Here is a 19,452-nt window from a genome sequence, read left to right as displayed (position 1 = left end):
TAATAAATACACAATCTTCTAAGTACACTTCTTCTAGGCCTAAGTATATTTTGTTATGCATATGCTTAAATTTATACATGCATTTGGAATATATATATATCAAATACCATAATACTTTGATATATATCATGTTACAATGGTACATGATACAATTTAGCTGCCATGGTACCATGGTACTTGTCTGCAGTGCATTTTGTTAGTATAGAGCAGAGAACCCTCCACTCAGGCTCTCTGTCCACTTTTCTCAGTAACACCTTATTATAAATGTTTAAATTATGAACATCATTATTATATAATTATTAATTTATGAACAACTGACTTCACTGCATTATTTAATGCTTAATAGATCATTAGTTATAAAGTTAGAAAGTAAGTAATAATTATGTCATGAAAATATACAGTAAAGAGCCACTGAATTACCCTGGTTAAAAACACTGGTTATAGAGTATTAAATCAACAAGCTACATACATAAAATAAATAATGAATCGTACCCATTCAGAACTTAAAAAGGGATCCAAACTAGATTGTTTTGCATTCTTTATTTCTGCAAGTAATATACAGTGCTATCTTATTGGCATTTTTGAGTCCTTAGACATAGAAACAGGCAGATAAACAAAGTTGACACACTAGTGTCGTGTACAAAGTGACCGTCAAATGGCCTCCAATATCATTCTGTTAATTAGACAGCAAGTTTTTTCTGTAAAATACAGTGCATTTAAAAAGACAATTGCAGCAGTTAAGATAAACATTCCTACATGCAAAACATGAACCCCCGTATATCCACATTACATTCCTTACATGTGATTATCAGATTATCAAACAGCATTCCCTCATACCATATATTACAAGCATGCGTTAAAGAATATTGAATAGGATCAAACCTCCTTCATGTTGTTCTGTGTATGTTTTAAATCACAGATTCCTTGGTAAAGCTCTGAATTCTGAGAGGAAGTCTATTGCCAGTAAGTCATTTAGATAAAAACCTGATAGTTTTTATTTATTTTAAAGGGAAATTCCTAAATAAGCAAGACTTGATGGTGAGAGTGTACTTCAAATAAAGAACATTTTGGCACAAGGGAGTGCTTTCCATTGCAATTTTTGTGTTAGATATGCCTGTTATCCTGTCTCAACACAGATTTAGACAAAAGTAAAGAAGAAATTACCATTTCTTTATTTAACAAAGCACAATATGCTTGTTGTCTAAGTTTAAAACAAATTGTTTAGTAGTATTTCTAAAATATTAAATAGCTTTGACTCATGAAATATAAAAACATGGTATAAGGCATTCATTTTAAGCTTATGTAAAGGTTCAGTTCAATGTCCACATATTTCTCTACCAGTGACCAATATCATGTAAAAAACCTTAACAAATAAAATTATTTCAATAAAATGCAGCACAAATGTGATTTATACAACTAAAAAGCAACATATGCCCTTGAAAGTACTATGATAATTTGGCAATTATCTCAGCAAAAGCATGATGATATAAATATTAACTGATGTACAGTAGATGTAATGATTTGGTTCTTCTCATTACCATCCAATGATGCTCATTCACTGTACAAAATCAGAATTTACAGACTTATCAAATGTTGGCATGGTATGGCAACTGGCTGAGTCACAACGTGGGACGTTTCTATAGACAAACAGTCCGCATGCAGAAGAACCAAACAAAGCCCATCGTTTCTGTCCTTTATAAGGCCCACTGCAAAAAGCAACATGTTCCTTTCATGAAGGGAAGAATTTTGAGTTCCAGTCATGCTCTGTTGAGATCTAAGAGACTTCATTCTGAGTCTGAGGCTGTTCAGTGTCTGGCTGATCATCTGCCGTCTTCTCTTTGACAGAGGAGGGGCTGCAGTCGGTTTTGTTGCTGTCTGGGTTGCCATGGCTTCCTGCGCTGCCCAATCGAGATGAAGCTACCACCGCTTTGACTGCTGCCTGTGGAAACATAAACATAGAGGTGTGCATTGTGTTTAGAATTTGATCACTTTTATATTTAAGCACATTTTGATTACACAAGTGCATTTATTCAGAGATTACTTCAGTGCATTTATTCAGCAACCAAAATCGCAAGCAATATATTCAAGATTCATGTTTGGATTTATTACAGTTCATCACTGAGAAGATTTGCTCACAGATTTAGCAAATAGCACAAGCAGCCTCATGAAGGATCACAGACTGGCTGTGTAGCACTTTGAGCAGAATACTGCAATGGAGATCAGAAATTAAATGAAAAATTTTTTTCAGGATAAATAACCTTCTGATTATGCTTCCGAGAGAAACGGCAATCATGATTGCGATTGAAATTTTGTCTGAGTTTGAGTTTTGTTTGAGTTGTATTCTTGGTTGTTTTGGACTGTTTCCTGCTCTGTTACCTATGTTTGTATTAGTTTCTGTGGTGATTCATTGTTTGATTAATTCGCAACATTAATTCTCATTTCCTTTCATTGGTCTGCGTTTGTATATACAGCCCTGTGTTTGTAGTGTTCTTTGTTCGGTCTCGTCTGTATTTAGTGGTTGTTCTGTTTGCTATGTTGTTTTTTGTATTTTGAGAATCTGAGAAGTGTTATTTTGAGTTTGCTTTCATTACTGCTTGCGATTAGATCCAGCCTCAACTCGTCCCTGCTGCAACCCTAGCCTGACAAGATTGGATCAAAAGAATGGACCTAGTAGCAGTTCAGATACTCCTCCTCTCCCAGGGGGATCTTTCCCTCGAGGAGCACATGTAGAGGTTTGTAGATATGCTCCATCTCATCCACTAGGACAACGACAGCCTCTGCTCGTTTTTCCTTGAGATGGCCCTTGAGGGATGTTCCAAGAGTTTGTTTTACTGGGTGCTTTTACAGTGAGGATCACCCTACACCATCTGTGAGATTGAGGAGGATCATTCATTGCCAGTGCCTGCAGTTGACACGCCCCCAACAGAGCACAAACTCACGCCCTCCGCAGACTCAGAGCCTGAGCCTGCCACGATTACAGAGCCAAAGTCCAACGAGGATGTAATGCCCGGGCCCACCGCAGACCCAGTGCCTAGTGGAGCCAAGTCTGACCAGGTGTGTGAGCCGGCCATCAATAGCTTAATGGAGTTAACCCGAGGCCACGATCGTCCCAGAGATCTAGCCAGAAAGGAAGTCTGACCAGATGTGTGAGCCGGTCCCTGTGTCTATTCGAGTTGGAATACTGATTGAGTATGAGGGCATGGAGTGGAGCCCCACCCACACCCAAAGTTGAAGTGAGTGTGCTGAGCTCGAACCACATTGTGATAATTAAGAAATGTGAAAGGATCAGTTCCAAGTCTCCTTCGTTATCCAGTTCCCCAAGTCTCCTTCATCGTCCAGTTCCCCAAGTCTCCTTCGTCTGCCAGTTCCAATTCTCTTTCATCGCTGATGCCGCTGCCCAGCACCAAGTCTGTGTTGTTGATGATGCTCCCACCCAACCTCCCACTCCCACATTCTCTGCCTATGCCATACAGTTATTCGGTTCACTGCTCCCTTGGCTCCACTTTGGCCTGTTATCCCTCAAGCTCCACAGGGCTCCCTCATCCCTCCTGCTCCAACTTGGTCAGTCATCACCTGGTTGCACCGTGGACTTCCGGTCCTCCAGCTACGCCTCATCCCTCCACCCCTTTGGCTCCACCATTGTCCTGGCTCCCTCCTGCTCCACCATGGTCTGCCGAGTCCCTGTCTCCAGCTCGGTCCAACGAGCCTTTAGTTCCGCCTCGGCCCTCCAGTCCATTGGTGTCACCCTGGGTCTTCATCTCATTGGCTCCACGTGGTTCTCCACCACCCTTATCTCCACCTCAGTCAGTCAGGCTCTTGGCTACACCATGGCTCCTCCCTCCTTCGGTTCTGCCATGAGCCTGCATTCTAGTCGCACTGTTGGGGGTCACTCCTTGCTCCTCCAGTCGTTATCTCCTCCCTGGCTCCTCCCTCGTCCTTGGTGGTTCCTTCTGCCAGCTCCGCATCCACATTTTTTTTTTGGTTAAGGTGTGTGGACATGCCTTTTTGAGGGGGGTGGTAATGTCCTGTTTTGTCTGAGTTTTGTTTGAGTTGTATTCTTGGTTGTTGGTAATCAGTGAGATCTTTATAACAATATAGCAGGCTACTTACATAAAATGCATATAATATCAGTTGTCACTCTGTATTTCGCAATAATATATGCAAAACATATAAACAATGCAATGATAATTGAGAGATAATTTTCTAAAAAATGATGTATGCAAATGTAACCGGTCTCCGGCATGAGAGAAAGGTGCTCTAACAAGGGCAATAAAGACCGCTGTCTCTAGTGTCAGTTGCTATTGCACTTCATGAGGTCTCTTACAAGCTTGCCTCCGCTACACTCAACTCTCAAAACCTTACTCCCTTCTGGGTCACGGCACCAAACGGAACCGGTCCTGCTTGACCCGCTCCGAGCGGGATTCGAACAGGCATCTCCGGCATGGGAGGCGGTGCATTAACAAGGACGCTAAAGACCACAGTTGCTAGTGCGCATCATGAGGTCAGGGGAGAGAGGTTTACACGAACAACTCTTACTTGCTTGCCTCCATTAAACATATTTAATAAGCCTAAGTTGCTTCAGTTTAGTAAGTGTTCATCTTGAAATATTACTAATAATATAAAAGTTCTTATGTTTACTAAAAATCAGTGAAGATTTCATAGCATGTGTACCACAACCTAAAAGACGTGTATCACAACCTAAAGGTGGACGTTTTTACAATTATACTAAAATGCCTTTTACTTGCAAAAAACAAACAAACAAACAAACTAACTAACAAACAAAAAAACTATCAATCAGATGACAGAGGCATGTATTAGATTGTGTACAAATTTTTGATAATTTTGATAATTTAGAATTTTGTAAATCAAATATGATACATTAGGCTTTATAGGGTTAAAACCTTCATAAAAATGTGCCATTGAGCCCAAAGCTTCAAACCTTGAGTTTTCTTCGAGCATTGAACTCCAGGAGTTTCTTCTGAGCAGTGTCCATATGGGTGAAGTTAACAGCCTTTCCAGTCACCCAGGGGTGCTGCAGCGCCTGCTGTGTCGTCAGCCGTTTCTTTGGATCCTGGACAATCAGTTTCTTCACCTATGGAGCCAAGAAAGACAAGTTACACTTTCAGTAACACTGAAGGCAGTGTTTTCTTTTGTTGTTTTTTTTTTTTTTTTTCCCACAAAGATGTGTTTTTGGTGTTCCAAAGACGGCTGTTTACTGTTGCCAAGCAACACAGCAACTTGGTGTACTAAAAAAGAACTGAACTTATGTGCACTCACAGGTGTGCGTTTATTTCAGGGGCAAACACAGATCATTAATTCATTCATTAGAAATGAACATTTGAACTATTTTAAAGAATAAAAATGACTTAAAAGACATCAATAAACTTCACTCTATGTGTGTGCTGTTTGTATACTTAGGCATTTTATATGGGTTTATAAGGATTTAGGTTATATTGAGATTTACTCACAAGGTCCTTGGCATTGAGAGACACATTGTCCCACCAGGGGGAGACAAACTCATATTCACAGTTCAAGATGCGTTTAAACATGTACTGGTCTCCTCTGTCATCAAAAAAGGGTTCAAAACCACATAACCTATAGAGAGAACAGAAACAAAAACAATACTAGATTTAACAGCAACCTCAACAAAAATACCGTAAAACAATATCAAATTCAGTTAGATTGTGAAATATTATTACAATTAAAAATAACTTTTAACTGTTTAATAGATTTTAATATGTAATTAATTATGTGATGGCTAAGTTGATTTTTTTTTAGCAGCCATTAATTCAGTCTTTAGTGTCACATGATCCTTCAGAAATCAATATAATATACTGATTTGGTTCTCAATCATTAGTAATTTACATTTATAATACTTAATATTTTGTGGAAAGCATGAAAGTTGAATGAACAACACTTATTTGAAATAAAATTCTTGATTATTATATGATTATATGATAGATGATAATATATGATATATGATTATGATTTCAGAAATAATCTTGTGACACTGATGACTGAAGTAATGGCAATCACATGATTAGATTACATTTTAAAATTAAAATGGAAAAGTTTTTTATTGTAATAATATTTTACAATATTACTGTTTTACTGTATTTTTAAGCAAATAAATTCAGCCTTGGTGAGCATAAGATAATTCTTAAACACACACACACACACACACACACACACACAAAATCATAATTATTCCAAACTTTTTATTGAATAGTGTATAATATGCAGTGCAGCTTGAATGTTTATGAACGCTTTAGAATTTTCTATATTTATGCAAAAATATGACCCAAAACATCTTCAGATGTTCAAAAAAGTAAGAAGACAAAAGAGAACCCAATCAAACAAATGAGACAAAAATACTTTGTCAATTATTTATTGAGAAAAATTACTCAGTATTACATATCTGTGAGTGGCAAAAGTATGTGAAGCTCTAGGATTATCAGTTAATTTGAAGGTAAATTTAGGCTCCACCTGTTCTTAAATGTTTCTCAATCAATGGGTTGACAATCAGGTGTCATAAAATCATCTCTAAAGAGTTTGGACTCCACAAATCCACAGTCAGACAGATTGTGTACAAATGGAGGAAATTCAAGACAACTGCTACCCTCCCCAGGAGTGGTCGACCAACAAAGATCACTCCAAAAGCAAGACAAGTTGGACTAAAGGCCTCTCTCACATTGGCTGATATTAATGTTCACCATCAGGACAACACTGAACAACCATGATGTTCATGGAGGAGTTGCAAGGAGAAAGCCAAAAAGAACACTGCTGCCTGTCTACATTTCATTCCTGTCTACATAGATGGCTATTGGAAAAATGTTTTGTGGACGGATGAGACAAAAATAGAACTTTTTGGTTTATGTTTGGAGAAAGAAAAACACTGCATTCCAGCATAAGAATCTTATGCCCTCTGTGAAACATGGTGGTGGTTTATCATGTTTTGGGCCTGTTTTGCTCATCTGGGCCAGAATGAATTGCCATCATTGGTGGAACAATGAATTCTGAATTATACCAGCAAATTCTAAGGGAAAATATCAGGACATCTGTCCGTGAACTGAAGCTCAAGAGAAAGTGGGTCATGCAGCAAGTCAATGAGCCCAAGCAAACAAGTCGTTCTACAAAGGAATTGTTAAAGAAGAACAAAGTTAATGTTTTAGAATGGCCAAGTCAAAGTCCAGACCTTAAGACAATTGAAATGTTGTGGAAGGACTTGAAGCAAGCAGTTCATGTGAGGAAACACACCAACATCCCAGAGTTGAAGCTGTTCTGTACTGAGGAATGGACTAAATCCTTCAAGTCGTTGTCCAGGACTGATCAGCAGTTACCGGAAATGCTTGCCATTATTGCTGCACAACATTATTCCAGATACTGAAAGCAAGAGTTCACATACTTTTGCCACTCACAGATACAGTTGTGGTCAGAATTATTGGCACCCCTGGTAAATATGATATAAAAATAAATCTGGTAAACAGGTAAACATGATGATAATGGACAAATGAACTGAACAAAACACATGGCTTACATAAACAGAACATCAAAAAAAAATGGAGAACAGGTGCAACTGATAATCAAACAATGAAAAACCATGGAAACAAATGAAAACCAAGGAAACTGAACTAAAATGCGAAAAACCCACCCAAAACATAAACAAACCATGAATACCTGACAACTGCAAACTGAATTACTGCAAAATACTAATTAAAATTAAAACTAAAAGACTAATGTTTTTCTTATTATTGTGTACTCCTAATAGTAAAGATTTACAGAATTATTCTGGAACTGAGCAGTTTTCTTTTTCTAATTTGTGCTACTTTGTTTTTAAGATCATCTTATACACATCTAAATATTATCATCTGTGGTTTGAAAGTGCATAAATACATTAATGTCTATTACATTGAATTTCATTGGAATACATATTGAGAAGATTTGAGAGCTATGGCAGAGTTTTTCAGTGAATAACGACCTAAATTTCAGCCGGTTCCTTACAACTGGGTCATATGGGTTTTTAACAGCAAATAGGTTAAAAGACGACATAATTTTAAAAACTTGGGCTAAAAACTTTCTTCGATTTATTGTTTTTGTAAAAGAATGCATATCCAATTCCTGGAATTACACCCAAAAGTTCAAAACATGCTTCACACTTTTCACCAGTGAGGCTGATCTGAGACAAAAGCCAGCCTCTCGCAATTAATATGACAGAGAGATTGAATAACTAAGCACAGCATTCTTGTGAAAGAATAACTTTAGACAAGTATGTCGTGTCACTCACAAAATGTACGTGATAACTCCCACAGACCACATGTCAACCTCAGGGCCATAGGCACATCCCCGTAAAATCTCAGGAGCTGAGGGAGAGAAAGAAAGAACATCAGAAGAAAAGAATAAAGGGGGGAGGTGACGCACTGCTGCAATGATGCTGTAAAAAGACTACATTTTTTCTGTAATTCTCTTTGTTGAACTAAAGCCACAGATGGTGCTCTGTTTAAAAAAAAAAAAAAAAAAAAAAAAAAAAAAACTCTTTAATGAACTCACCACAATAGCCTGGAGTCCCACACACAGTCTTCATTGTTACCTGATCGTCTACAATTTTCGACAAACCAAAATCCGCTGTAAAGATAAATCACACCAAATAAAAACAGTTTTTACATTTGAGGTGCTTGTTTATGCAAAACTTCTAATAGGGTGTTTGGCTGGTCTGTCTGTCTATCTATCTATCACATTTTTTTTTTTTTTTATCTTTTTTATTATTATTTTCTTAGTATTAAAATTAGAATTGTTGATACATTCTTGCTAAATAAAACAGTTTATTTCTTCAAAAAAAAAAAAAAAGTCATAAATCTATATATATTCAAAAGTTTGTGGTTTGTGGTTAGTAAGATTTTCTTTGAAGAAATTAACAGTTTTATTTAAGCAAGAATGTATCAACAATAAAGTTACAGTGAAGACTTTCATATTGTTACAAAAAATAATTCAAATAAATGCTGTTCTTTTGAACTTTCTATTCATCAATTTTTCCTAAGCACCAAATTACCAATGTAAATATGTGTGTATAGTGCTTAGTATATAAAAATACTGGTGCTTAATATTTTTTTCTGCATTCCATTAAATATGGTTTTGGGATGAAGCATGACCTGGACATGTTTTTATGACATAAGTGTCTCGTTTCCACCTAGCGGTACGGTTCAGTACAGTACAGTACGCAATTTTTGCCATTTCCATTGCCAGAAGTTGTGAATGGTACCCTAATTCCGGGGACCTTTCCATTGGGGTACCTAGCACAATAGTACCAATAGCACCAGTACCAAAAGGGTGGAGCTAAACTCACTGCAGAATGTTGATTGGTTGACAGAGAATTGTCATTTGCGCATGCTACAAGGGGAATGCAACACAATGTATATTTTTCGTCTGTTTTTCCTTGAAGCCTTCAGCCTTTGCTCAAACAAAGCTGCTGTATGTCCTCCATTGTTGTTTACTGTCGCATTCTTCTTCACGCGAGAATGGCATCGATCGCAACTTACCGGCATACACCATGCCTATCAAGTTAGAGTGCTGTTGGCGGTGGAAACGCAAGCCGGATAAGGGTTTACCATCCTGAATAGTACTGTACTGAACCGTACCACTCGGTGGAAACGAGCCATAAGTCACATGCTGAAGTTTAATTCTTATGAGTTTTTTTTTTTCAAATCCTTAACTCAAACTATGAATGAGCATCAAAAAAATACTAAGGAAATCATTACAAATGAACAGTGAAAGCAACATTTGAACATGACAATTTCAGTGATTATTCTTCCTTTAAATCTTACAGCGAATGTACAACAGGATGATGTTGCATTTTTGCAAGCTAATTCACCAGCAAGAGATGTTTAGCCAAACTGCAGTTCCCCCCATCAGACAAATGGAGAGCCTTACCTATTTTGAGCGGAGCATCTGGCGCTGATGTGGCGTACAGCAGGTTCTCAGGTTTCAGGTCTCTGTGCACTACACCGTTCTCATGCAGGTACTGCAAACAGACATGTAGACACAAGGGGCTGCCTCTTATTAATCTGTGTGGTACACAGACACATGTGACTGTACAATATAGTGATACTAATTAGCATGTATTACTTACTTTGTGTAATAATATTTATAGTTTTTAAATTCGTAAGGGAATCTCCTCTGTAGTTGGTAAACAGATTAATCTGGGCCTGATAATAAGCAAATTCAAAGTAATGACCAAGCTGTACTGATTAAATGTGTTTTATAACTGACAGAATTTAGTGCATCAAGAGATCTTTCCTCTGCTCAGAAGGCCATTTAAGTTTTACACTGTGTGCAAGGAAGCACTGTATTGATATTCCTCAAACATTTTCTTTCTAGACTGTTTTGTAGATCATTATAGTGTTAGTGTCACACTTGCTGTGTATAATCCAAAAGACGAGAGGAAATGAAAGCAAAAGGAGTTTTAATAAACATGGGAACAGAGTAACACACTAGCATAACAATATCAACATCATTGCAAGACAAAAGACTAAAGAAACTGAGGGCTTAAATACACAGGGATGGCAATCAACAGAACAACGAACAGGTGAGGACTAATCAGGAACCACAGTAACAAACAAGTGGCAGGAAAACTGATAACAAAGAAATCTATAGGTCAAACCAAAACACAGGAAACACAAGAACTCAAGCAAAACAGAAAATACATGTGACACTTAGATGATTTATTTAGGTGTGTTTGTTTTTGTAAACTTTGGATGCAATAGGTCAACCACATACTGAAAAAACAAGCCATTCTTATACCTTCAAGGTTTTTCAACCCTTATCCATAATTCTATATAAACAATGCCCTCTTTAATTTATGACATAAACAATTTAATAATTTGTGAATACTAATTTCAATAATTCATGCATCAAAGTGTTAAGATTAAATGTTGAAAATCTTAAAATGTTCACTATTTAAAATCTATCACTCTAAAATCTTGTTCAACCTAACACTTTTTAGTTGACTTTATGTCCAACAATTTGTTGAACTTAACTGTAAAAAAATCAATTTTTGATGCAGGGCAATCTTACTAGAAGTTTAAATCATTTTCCCACACTTCTCAGTTACTCTTAATTTGCATTCATTCATTTTCCAAAGTCATACTGAATTTTGTCAATAAATTTTTTGTGAGTACACAGATCACAGAAATTGACATAGATTCCTTAAAATGGTTGTCGTCACCATTATGGTGATTAGTGTTCCCTTTGGTTAGGCACTTGGAATTTCTTTTACTTTACTATAATTTTCTTCCTATCAGTTCAGTAATGTTACAAGAAATCAGTTATATATGTAAATTGGTTCATTAATCATTAATTACTCAACAGTGATGATGCCCATCAAGGTTGCCAAGTTCACAGGAATTGGGTTACTTTTAAACTGTTGCTGTGGGTTGGAGCAAGGTGAGTAAAACAGATAAACTGAAATACTGCTTCCGTGAAGCTCAGAATAACAAACACAAAGACTCAAGTTTCAAGGGGAAAAGTATCTTCCAAAAGGTTGGCAGGCACAGAGTTGAAAAGTTCACAAAGATCCAAAACACAAGTGGGTAAACAGGGAAGTAGCTCACAGGAGCAATGGAACTATAATAGTTTCAGTCGCCAGACAACGAAACACTGGACACAAGGAGTTTATATAGGGAGTCTGGGAAGCAGCGGGAATTGACTGCAGGTGCATTCAATCAGTCATTTGGGGAGCGTGAGAGGGTAAGTGAGAGAGTGAGGGAGTGCGGCGGTGAGGGAGGACCAGTGCACTTGTGACAGACAAAACTGTGCTAGATGGATTTTGATAGGGAGGAACACTTTTAAGGAGCCTTTGAGCGCCCGTGAGCTCCTTTATGAAAACAGACTGTGTTTATGATTACTGCTAGTCATTTACAAGTTGAAATTGTGTATAATGCTTAAAGGTGCAGTAGGAGATCTGGGAAATGCTAATGTTAGCCTGCTAGCATTGAAAGCATATGATCCCACCCTCCCTGCAAATCGCCGTCCAAAGCTACGCCTCCTCCAAAACACATGAACACAGCTGGTCTCGGAAAAGCATCACAAGTGACAGCATTAAACTACCTCATGTCTCAGCACACATAACATTACAATAATAATGAACGTGAACAACTTAGAGAGCTTGTAAAAACTGTTGACATGGAAACACATAATTCCGAGTCTGAGGACGTGAACAGCACCTACGTGGTCCTATGCCTTCCACAGACGATATATATTTATAAAAATACATTTAGATTGTTTAACATAGTGATTGCTATCAGGATATGAAGAGACTTTCAACCAGTATAACAAAAAATGTCTCTGTAGATAATCACCTATTGCAGCTGGCTTAACAGTGACTGTAAAATATGTATTTTAGGTATGGGAGAGCCATATTTAGAGTTTTGATATTTGGTTGCCTTCAGTAAGTGTTGCAATGTGATTGCTAAAGTTTTTCGAGTGTTTTTAGCAGGATTTAGTAGGGTTTTCTGGGTTGTTGCTAGGTGTGTGATGTGAGGTCAATTCATGTCCATATAACAAATTGACCAGTTAAATATGTAGAATTCAGATATGTATAGAATAGAATACATATGTAGAATTAAATATGTAGAATTCAGAAACCCTTGTTATTAGCGACACCGGTGGCCATTAAGTGAGCTGCAGCCAGCAACTTATTGCACGTGCTCGAGACTGAACGTGATTCAATGCCCCAATATACTCACAGCGAAGTTCTTTTTCATTCTTTGCTTAGAAGTAAAAATAAGTTGGAAATACTTTAGCAGCGATATACTGTTAACAAACATCCAGATGCCATGCACGCTGCTAAGAGTGATGTTTAGATGAATATGTAAATGTGTGCTGCATGCTTTTGTCAATAATAAGATAAACACACAACAAAAATAACAGTGGTGAGAAAACAACAGTTAAGAAAGCATCTGATCATAGCGATGTGGATATGCTTGCACAAGCTCTGCATTTCACCGCCATCATGTCGACAGAAGAGGTCATTAAAATTACACTGTTATGAGTATGTTTGATATAAAAAAATGTTTGAGACTATAGACTATATAGTTCTGGCTATGTGAGACTAGTTAGAATGAATCCCTTTTCTTTGCATGACACTGGCATTTTAGTACAGGTGTGTGTTTCCCGTACAACAACGTGACTCGCTGCTTAATCACTGAAGAAATCAACTAGTTAGTCATGACTGTTTCCCGAATCCGTTTTGTAGCAAATCTGTCGTTCAGACACGTTGGTTAATGATATCACGCAGGTGGTGGAGTAATAACTTATTTTAATGAATCCGTTTGAGATCGAATTAATGCTAGATGTTTTGCTATAAATTACGGACATGACGGAGGACTCATTTTCATTTTTCTCAGTTATTTTACTTTTTTTTCCAGATTCAATCATAGGCTCGTTCTTACATACTAAAGCATGTTCGCACATGTATGTAAATGACATTTGTATGTATTCAAAATAAAAGATACAGATTGTACTGAATGTCAGCTTGCTTATTTTTTTTTTTCAAGATAGGGATTTACTAAGTCCACATGTCATGCAAACAAGACCACAGGTCAAATGCTGTTGTTCCAACCACACAACTTTGCAATGCTGTTTGCGAATGTTTGTTGGAACTATGGTTTCGGGAAACATCGACTCATTGAACTATGCTGATAACGACAGAACTTGCGACCATAGTTGGCTAACAATGCTTTCGGCAAACACACCCCAGAATAGCTCTTTCGGCATTATCCTCAACATTGTATAAGCATTCATTTCATGTGTCATAGAATGCAAGAGAGGCTCTTGTGAGTGTGCGTCCTCTGTAACATCCTCTGGATTTTCAGTCTACAGGCTTTCATAGACAACCTAGGAAGTTGTTTTTTTAAAGTTTCGTTAAGCTGTTCACACACTGGCAATTCAAAAAGCGATTAATACATGAAAATACTTATATATAGCCTCTAACCAAAGTTAAATACTTAGTGTTAGAATTTAGTTCAAATCACTATTCCTCAGAATGATTAATGCTAAAAGTGACGCTTGCCTTAGAAAACACCAGTAATTAGACCAACGTCCATCGCTTACAACAGATCTGTGTTTATAATCAGCCCGACGCACTTGCCAGTGCCTTGGTGAGTGTTACCACGGAAACTCATTAAACAGAGTAGCATGGGCAATAAGTCTGCCTGGTTACAGAGAAACAATACGTGGTCACCATCTAACATGTGCTACCGAGAGAACTGATGACCATGATAGAGATGTCCAACCTGAAGAATATGTGTGGAAGATATTAATACCAGAAACAACAACAACAAAATGTATTTATTTATTAGCTAGCTCATTTTGCTAAGGCAATAATTTACAGTCAGCAATCTCCTTGTAACTACCTACTATAGAAAACACTAGCAACTGAAAAATTCTATTAGAAGAAAAGCTTCTATATAGAACCCCAGGGTTCTTGACTTATTTTTAAAGAACACTTTATGCCAAAAAGGCGGTTTATGCCATTTCAGGGGTTTCATCAAATTCATAAATGATCCCATGATGGAACCCCTGAAATGTTCTATATGAAGTTCCTGACAGAATCCTTTAAGGTTCTATATAGAACCTTTTTTTTTTTTTTTTTTTTCTAAAAGTTTGCAATAAAGTGCAACAGTCATTTGCCCCTTAAGCAAATATAAATCATTAAAGACAGCCCTACTGTGAGATGCAATGTTGATGGTTACAGCCATCAGCCCACATTATTTCAACTGATTTTTTTAATCATGTTAAACAATTCTAGATGAAAAACTACATTACCCAGGAATCTCCCCAAATCTCCACCAATTAAAGAATCGAATCAAGCAAATCACACCAAAAGGGTTTTTTCCCCCTCCACTACTGTCAACTGTTAGAGTTTTGGTTCCTTGCCAATGTAGCCTTTGGCTTACTCAGTTGGGCTTAACATAGTCTCATGTAGCCAGACCTTCAGACTAACTGCAGAAGGTCTGGACTCCATAGCAGCTTTCATTGGCCAAGGACCACCGAGAGGCTGCCTGACTGACATGTAAAGCAACCAATCACAGTTTGTTTTGTTCTGCATCATGTTTAAGGGCATGAAAATGTAACGTCAATGTCCCTACAACATACCGGTGTGTAAAATTCTATGACGTATTTTAAAGAGTTTATGCTGCGAACTTTACATACTTCACATACTCAAAATCCAGCACTTAGTTGATCCTGATATGCACTCATTGTCACAGTTAAACATGACGGCGTTCTTCTTCCATGAGGGAGTTTGGCGTCACAACATTTTTGTTTCCAGGTGGACGCAAAGAACGTGACACACACATCTCCCGGACATCCTGTAGAATTCAACCAATCAGATGACGACTTCGAAACTCCTGAAGCGTTTCTAGTTAAGTGTGCCATATGTATCAGCTGTTCAGCCAGCGGTCCATGGGCGTGACGTCTGAGGCTGAGACTAGGGTTAACAAAACATTTAATATTCAGTAATATTATAAATTTGACTACACTGATTGAACTGACTTGAGCTGAAAAACGAATAGCTGCTTATAACTGTTTTGATTATGTCTTGTTTTGATTAAGGTCTTGTACCTTTGCCTTTTTGTGTGATTTTCAAATACTTTTTTGTTTTAAATAAGTTTGTAAAGTTTTGATTCACCCGATGGTTCGGTTCATAGCTTATAACGCTTTCAAAAAGACTTTTTTAAAATCCATATGGGAAAAATAGCCTACTTCTGGAAACAAGGCTGCTGAAAAAGTGGACAGGCATAGCAACATGCTGGCAACAATTTGCAACACATTGTTGTGGCTAGTATTGCACTCACAGCTTTTTAGAAAATGTTTATCTTTATTTAAAGTATACTTTGGTTTGCAATTAAGCAATGCTAAGCTAAAATGCTAAAGTTTCCGTAAGGTCCATTATATACTCACGCCATATCTGTCGTCTCTAAACATGGATTGTCAGGTTTAAGTGCTCTCCCATATATAATTCACATGGAAAAATCAAGCCTTACACTGACAAAAACTTCTCTTAACTGTCAAACTAGTATGCACGACTGCCCAAATAAAGGCAGAGTCACCACAGTCCCCAGTGTAAAAGCATTCCAACTGGTTTGTTTGCAATAGAGCCGCAGAATGATTCCTCAGAGGAGGAGCAGTACAGTGTGCCAGCTTCCCAACACCAATTATTATGGTGACATGAAGGAGTGTTATCTTTTAGTGGGGTCCGAGGGGAATACTACCATCCTGTTCAATACTCAGTGGAGCTGACACACATAAAGTACATCATCTCTCTCCTTCTCTTCCTCCTCTCATCTGACAAGAGCAGGAGGTCTGTAGCTCGCCACTGCTGCCATCTGTGTCCCCACGCCATGAAGATTATTTTAGCAACTAGTCTCGTTATGTAGGTCCACACAGATAAAGGTGAAGTGTGTCATTTCAGTGCTACTAGTGGCTCCAAATGTAACTGCAAAATTAATGAATTAATGTTTTAAATTTTTTTGTTTGAAAACAGTCATTGTCAACTGTTTTCAAGTTACTGTCTTTGTAAAGGCTAATTTACACTTCACTGCAAATGTCAACCAGATACGTTCATTTGGTTTTGTCAGATTCGTCTGGAAGTGTTGGTCGGCATGCTTTTTTCGTTTAGTTTTTTTTCAGTCTGCATTTGTTGGGTATTTTGTGTAACAGGGAATAAAGTAACATGGAAATCATTTGGAGTGACACGAGTAAACAAGTAAATAATGGCACAACTTCCATTTTATGGTGAACTATACTTTTGAGGCATCGAATGCAATTGCGAACTATTGGCTATGTTCGGCTGCGTTCGGAATTAAGTAAAAGTTACTTACTGAATACTGCTCAGAATATTATAGAAGCCTGTTCCCAAACGAGATTTCTCGCAATTCCAAGTTTATATCTTGCAATTTTGAGTTAGCATCTCGCAATGTTTTTGCAGAATTGTAAGTTTACATCTCGCAATCCTGACTTTTTTCGTAGAATTCTGATTTACATCTCACGATTCTGACTTTTTATTTAGAATTGAGTTTACATCTCGCAATCCTGACTTTTTCCTTGAAATTCTGAGTTTACATCTCACAATTCTGACATTTTTTCTTAGAATGCTGAGTTTACATCTTGCAATTCAGACTTTTTTCTTGAAATTCTGATATTTCATCTTGTAGTTTACTTAAATATCTAGCAATTTTAAGTTAACATCTCGCAATTCAGAGATCATAAAAGTCAGAATTGCGAGATGTTAACTCAAAATTGCGAGATATTAAGTCATAATTGCGAGAAATAAAGTCAAAATGTACAATTCTGAGAAAAAAGTCAGGTCACAGTTTAGGGTCCAATTCTCACTAATAACTAACTATTAACTATGAATTTTTCCTCAATAAACTCCTAATTACTGCTTATTAGTAGTTGCTAAGTTTAGGTATTGGGTAGGAATTAGGTAGAATTAAGGGATGTAGAATATGGTCATGCAGAATAAGGCATTAATAGGTGCTATATAAGTACTAACAAACAGCCAATATCCTAGTAATATGCATGCTAATAAGCAACTAGTTAATAGTGAGAATTGGACACTAAACTAAAGTGTTACCAAAAGTCTGAATTGTGAGATGTTAACTGAAAACTGTGAAATATAAATAAAGTCAGAATTGTCTGTTTTAAACTCACAATTCTGAGAAAGAAGTCTGAATTGCGAGACGTTAGGGCAATAGTAAACTTGGAATTGCAAGAAATAAAATCAGAATTATGAGATGAAAAGTCACAAATGCCTTTTTATTTTTAAATTCATGCCAGAAACAGGCTTCCATAGTATACACTGCATGCTGCCTACATTATTTATTAAATAATAAGTGAAAGAATGTGCATTATGCCATAACAGCCATTTCAAATAGTAGCATGCTACATTGCTGCCACATGACAAGATATTAACTTGGTGGCATCAACTAGTTTCAAACCTTCTGAGTAAGAAAGATTCTCAATTCCAGCAATAAAAAATACATCATTTTCGAGAGCTCCAGACTTCAAAAGGAAAACTGCAAAGATATTGCAAAGTCCCAAGCCACTGAGGACATCCCAGCCAATCAGACTGGCAGAAATCTACAAAACACAGATCCAGAGGGATGCCACACAGCCAGCTGGCTTTGATGTGACAGACACACAGATTCTGCTGTTGTGAGGGAAACTGTGAAACTCTTCACATAATAACACATTAAAAATGCTTCCTGGAAAGTCAGGTCACTTCAAAAGGGACTCACAGCATTCACTTTTCCTTTTCTCTGCTCTGTTTTATGCCCCGGTGGGAGCTGTAGAGTTGGCGTTCTTATATTGCAGCCCACCAACTGAATCCAGCCCATGAGAAATTTGCCCACTTTCTTACCATCTCCTTGGCAACCGCCATCTTTGATGAAGTGAGAGCCAGTGGTGGAGAACACACTTTAAACGAAATGCTTTTAAAATACATTCACACAGATGAAAAACAGGCCTACTTTCTAATTCAGGCAACTATATCAATAAGGCACATGGATCCGTGACTGATATAAACAGAAAGTGTATGCACAAGATATACAGTAGATGACAAAGTAGATAAGACTCATTATACATGAACTAACAAACAAAACACAAAGAAAGAAGGGAGAGAGAGAGAGAGAGAGAGAGAGAGAGAGAGAGAGAAAGGGAGAAATATAGTAGAATGGCTTTCCCCTTCCAGAAGAAAAACGATAAATGGTCTCCTGTGGTCCTCAAATGCAATCTAGATCCACTTATGGTGACTTCATATTGGAAAGAGGATTCTCTTTCCACTAATAATGATTTCACTGATGATCTATGCATATACTGTGAGGTTGATGGACAAAAATCTCAAAGCATGATACATATGAATGAGTTACACAGTATCTGGTCTCTAGATATTACTAGGTGTTTTCAGCCTGTTTTATCATCGGCCAGAAGATAATTGTACATTTGATGACTCAGAAAACCACTGAACATTAAAATCTTCAATACTGCAAATATATACATACAATACATATATATTTTAAATATATGCTAAATAATATGTTGTACACAGTGAAGCTCAATGAAATATATTTTTGAAATTTAAAATATATTCAGTATCAGCCTTCATATACTAAAATATATTTTGAAATGTATTTCAGGGCCAAGAAAATACATATCCTATCCTACAGTAGCCTGCATTTAGGTTAAATACAAATGTAAATGGAACGGCCTCCTAGAGATCAAAACTACATTTTGTATCCACAACTTAAAATTACATTCTAAAATACACTGATCAGCCACAACATTAAAACCACCTGCATTGTGGCAGGGTGCTTTTTTTTTTTTTTTTTTTTTAACATTTAAGTATGTGCTGATTTGGAAATAAAATCTAAAACTTAACTAAAACTAAAAATCTAATAA

General features: G+C 37.1%; 1 protein-coding gene across 2 annotated transcripts in view; it reads right to left on the bottom strand.

Annotated features, from left to right (window-relative positions):
* Positions 1–521: 521 nt before the first annotated feature.
* The window catches only part of camk4 (calcium/calmodulin-dependent protein kinase IV), a 45,314-nt gene continuing 26,383 nt past the window's right edge, over positions 522–19,452 (bottom strand). For both annotated transcript variants that reach the window (XM_051895279.1, XM_051895278.1), the window contains exons 7-12: positions 9,925–10,015; positions 8,548–8,622; positions 8,285–8,360; positions 5,469–5,595; positions 4,940–5,092; positions 522–1,939 (exon numbers count right to left, since the gene is read on the bottom strand). In XM_051895279.1, coding sequence (XP_051751239.1) covers positions 1,775–1,939; positions 4,940–5,092; positions 5,469–5,595; positions 8,285–8,360; positions 8,548–8,622; positions 9,925–10,015 — 687 coding nt within the window. In that variant the 3' untranslated portion in view covers positions 522–1,774. The remainder of the gene's footprint in view (positions 1,940–4,939; positions 5,093–5,468; positions 5,596–8,284; positions 8,361–8,547; positions 8,623–9,924; positions 10,016–19,452) is intronic.

The sequence above is a fragment of the Ctenopharyngodon idella genome, chromosome 5 (assembly GCF_019924925.1).
Source record: "Ctenopharyngodon idella isolate HZGC_01 chromosome 5, HZGC01, whole genome shotgun sequence".
Classification (NCBI taxonomy): Eukaryota; Metazoa; Chordata; class Actinopteri; order Cypriniformes; family Xenocyprididae; genus Ctenopharyngodon; species Ctenopharyngodon idella.
Note: the sequence above shows the minus strand (reverse complement) of the source record. Positions and strands in the feature narration are given on the sequence as shown.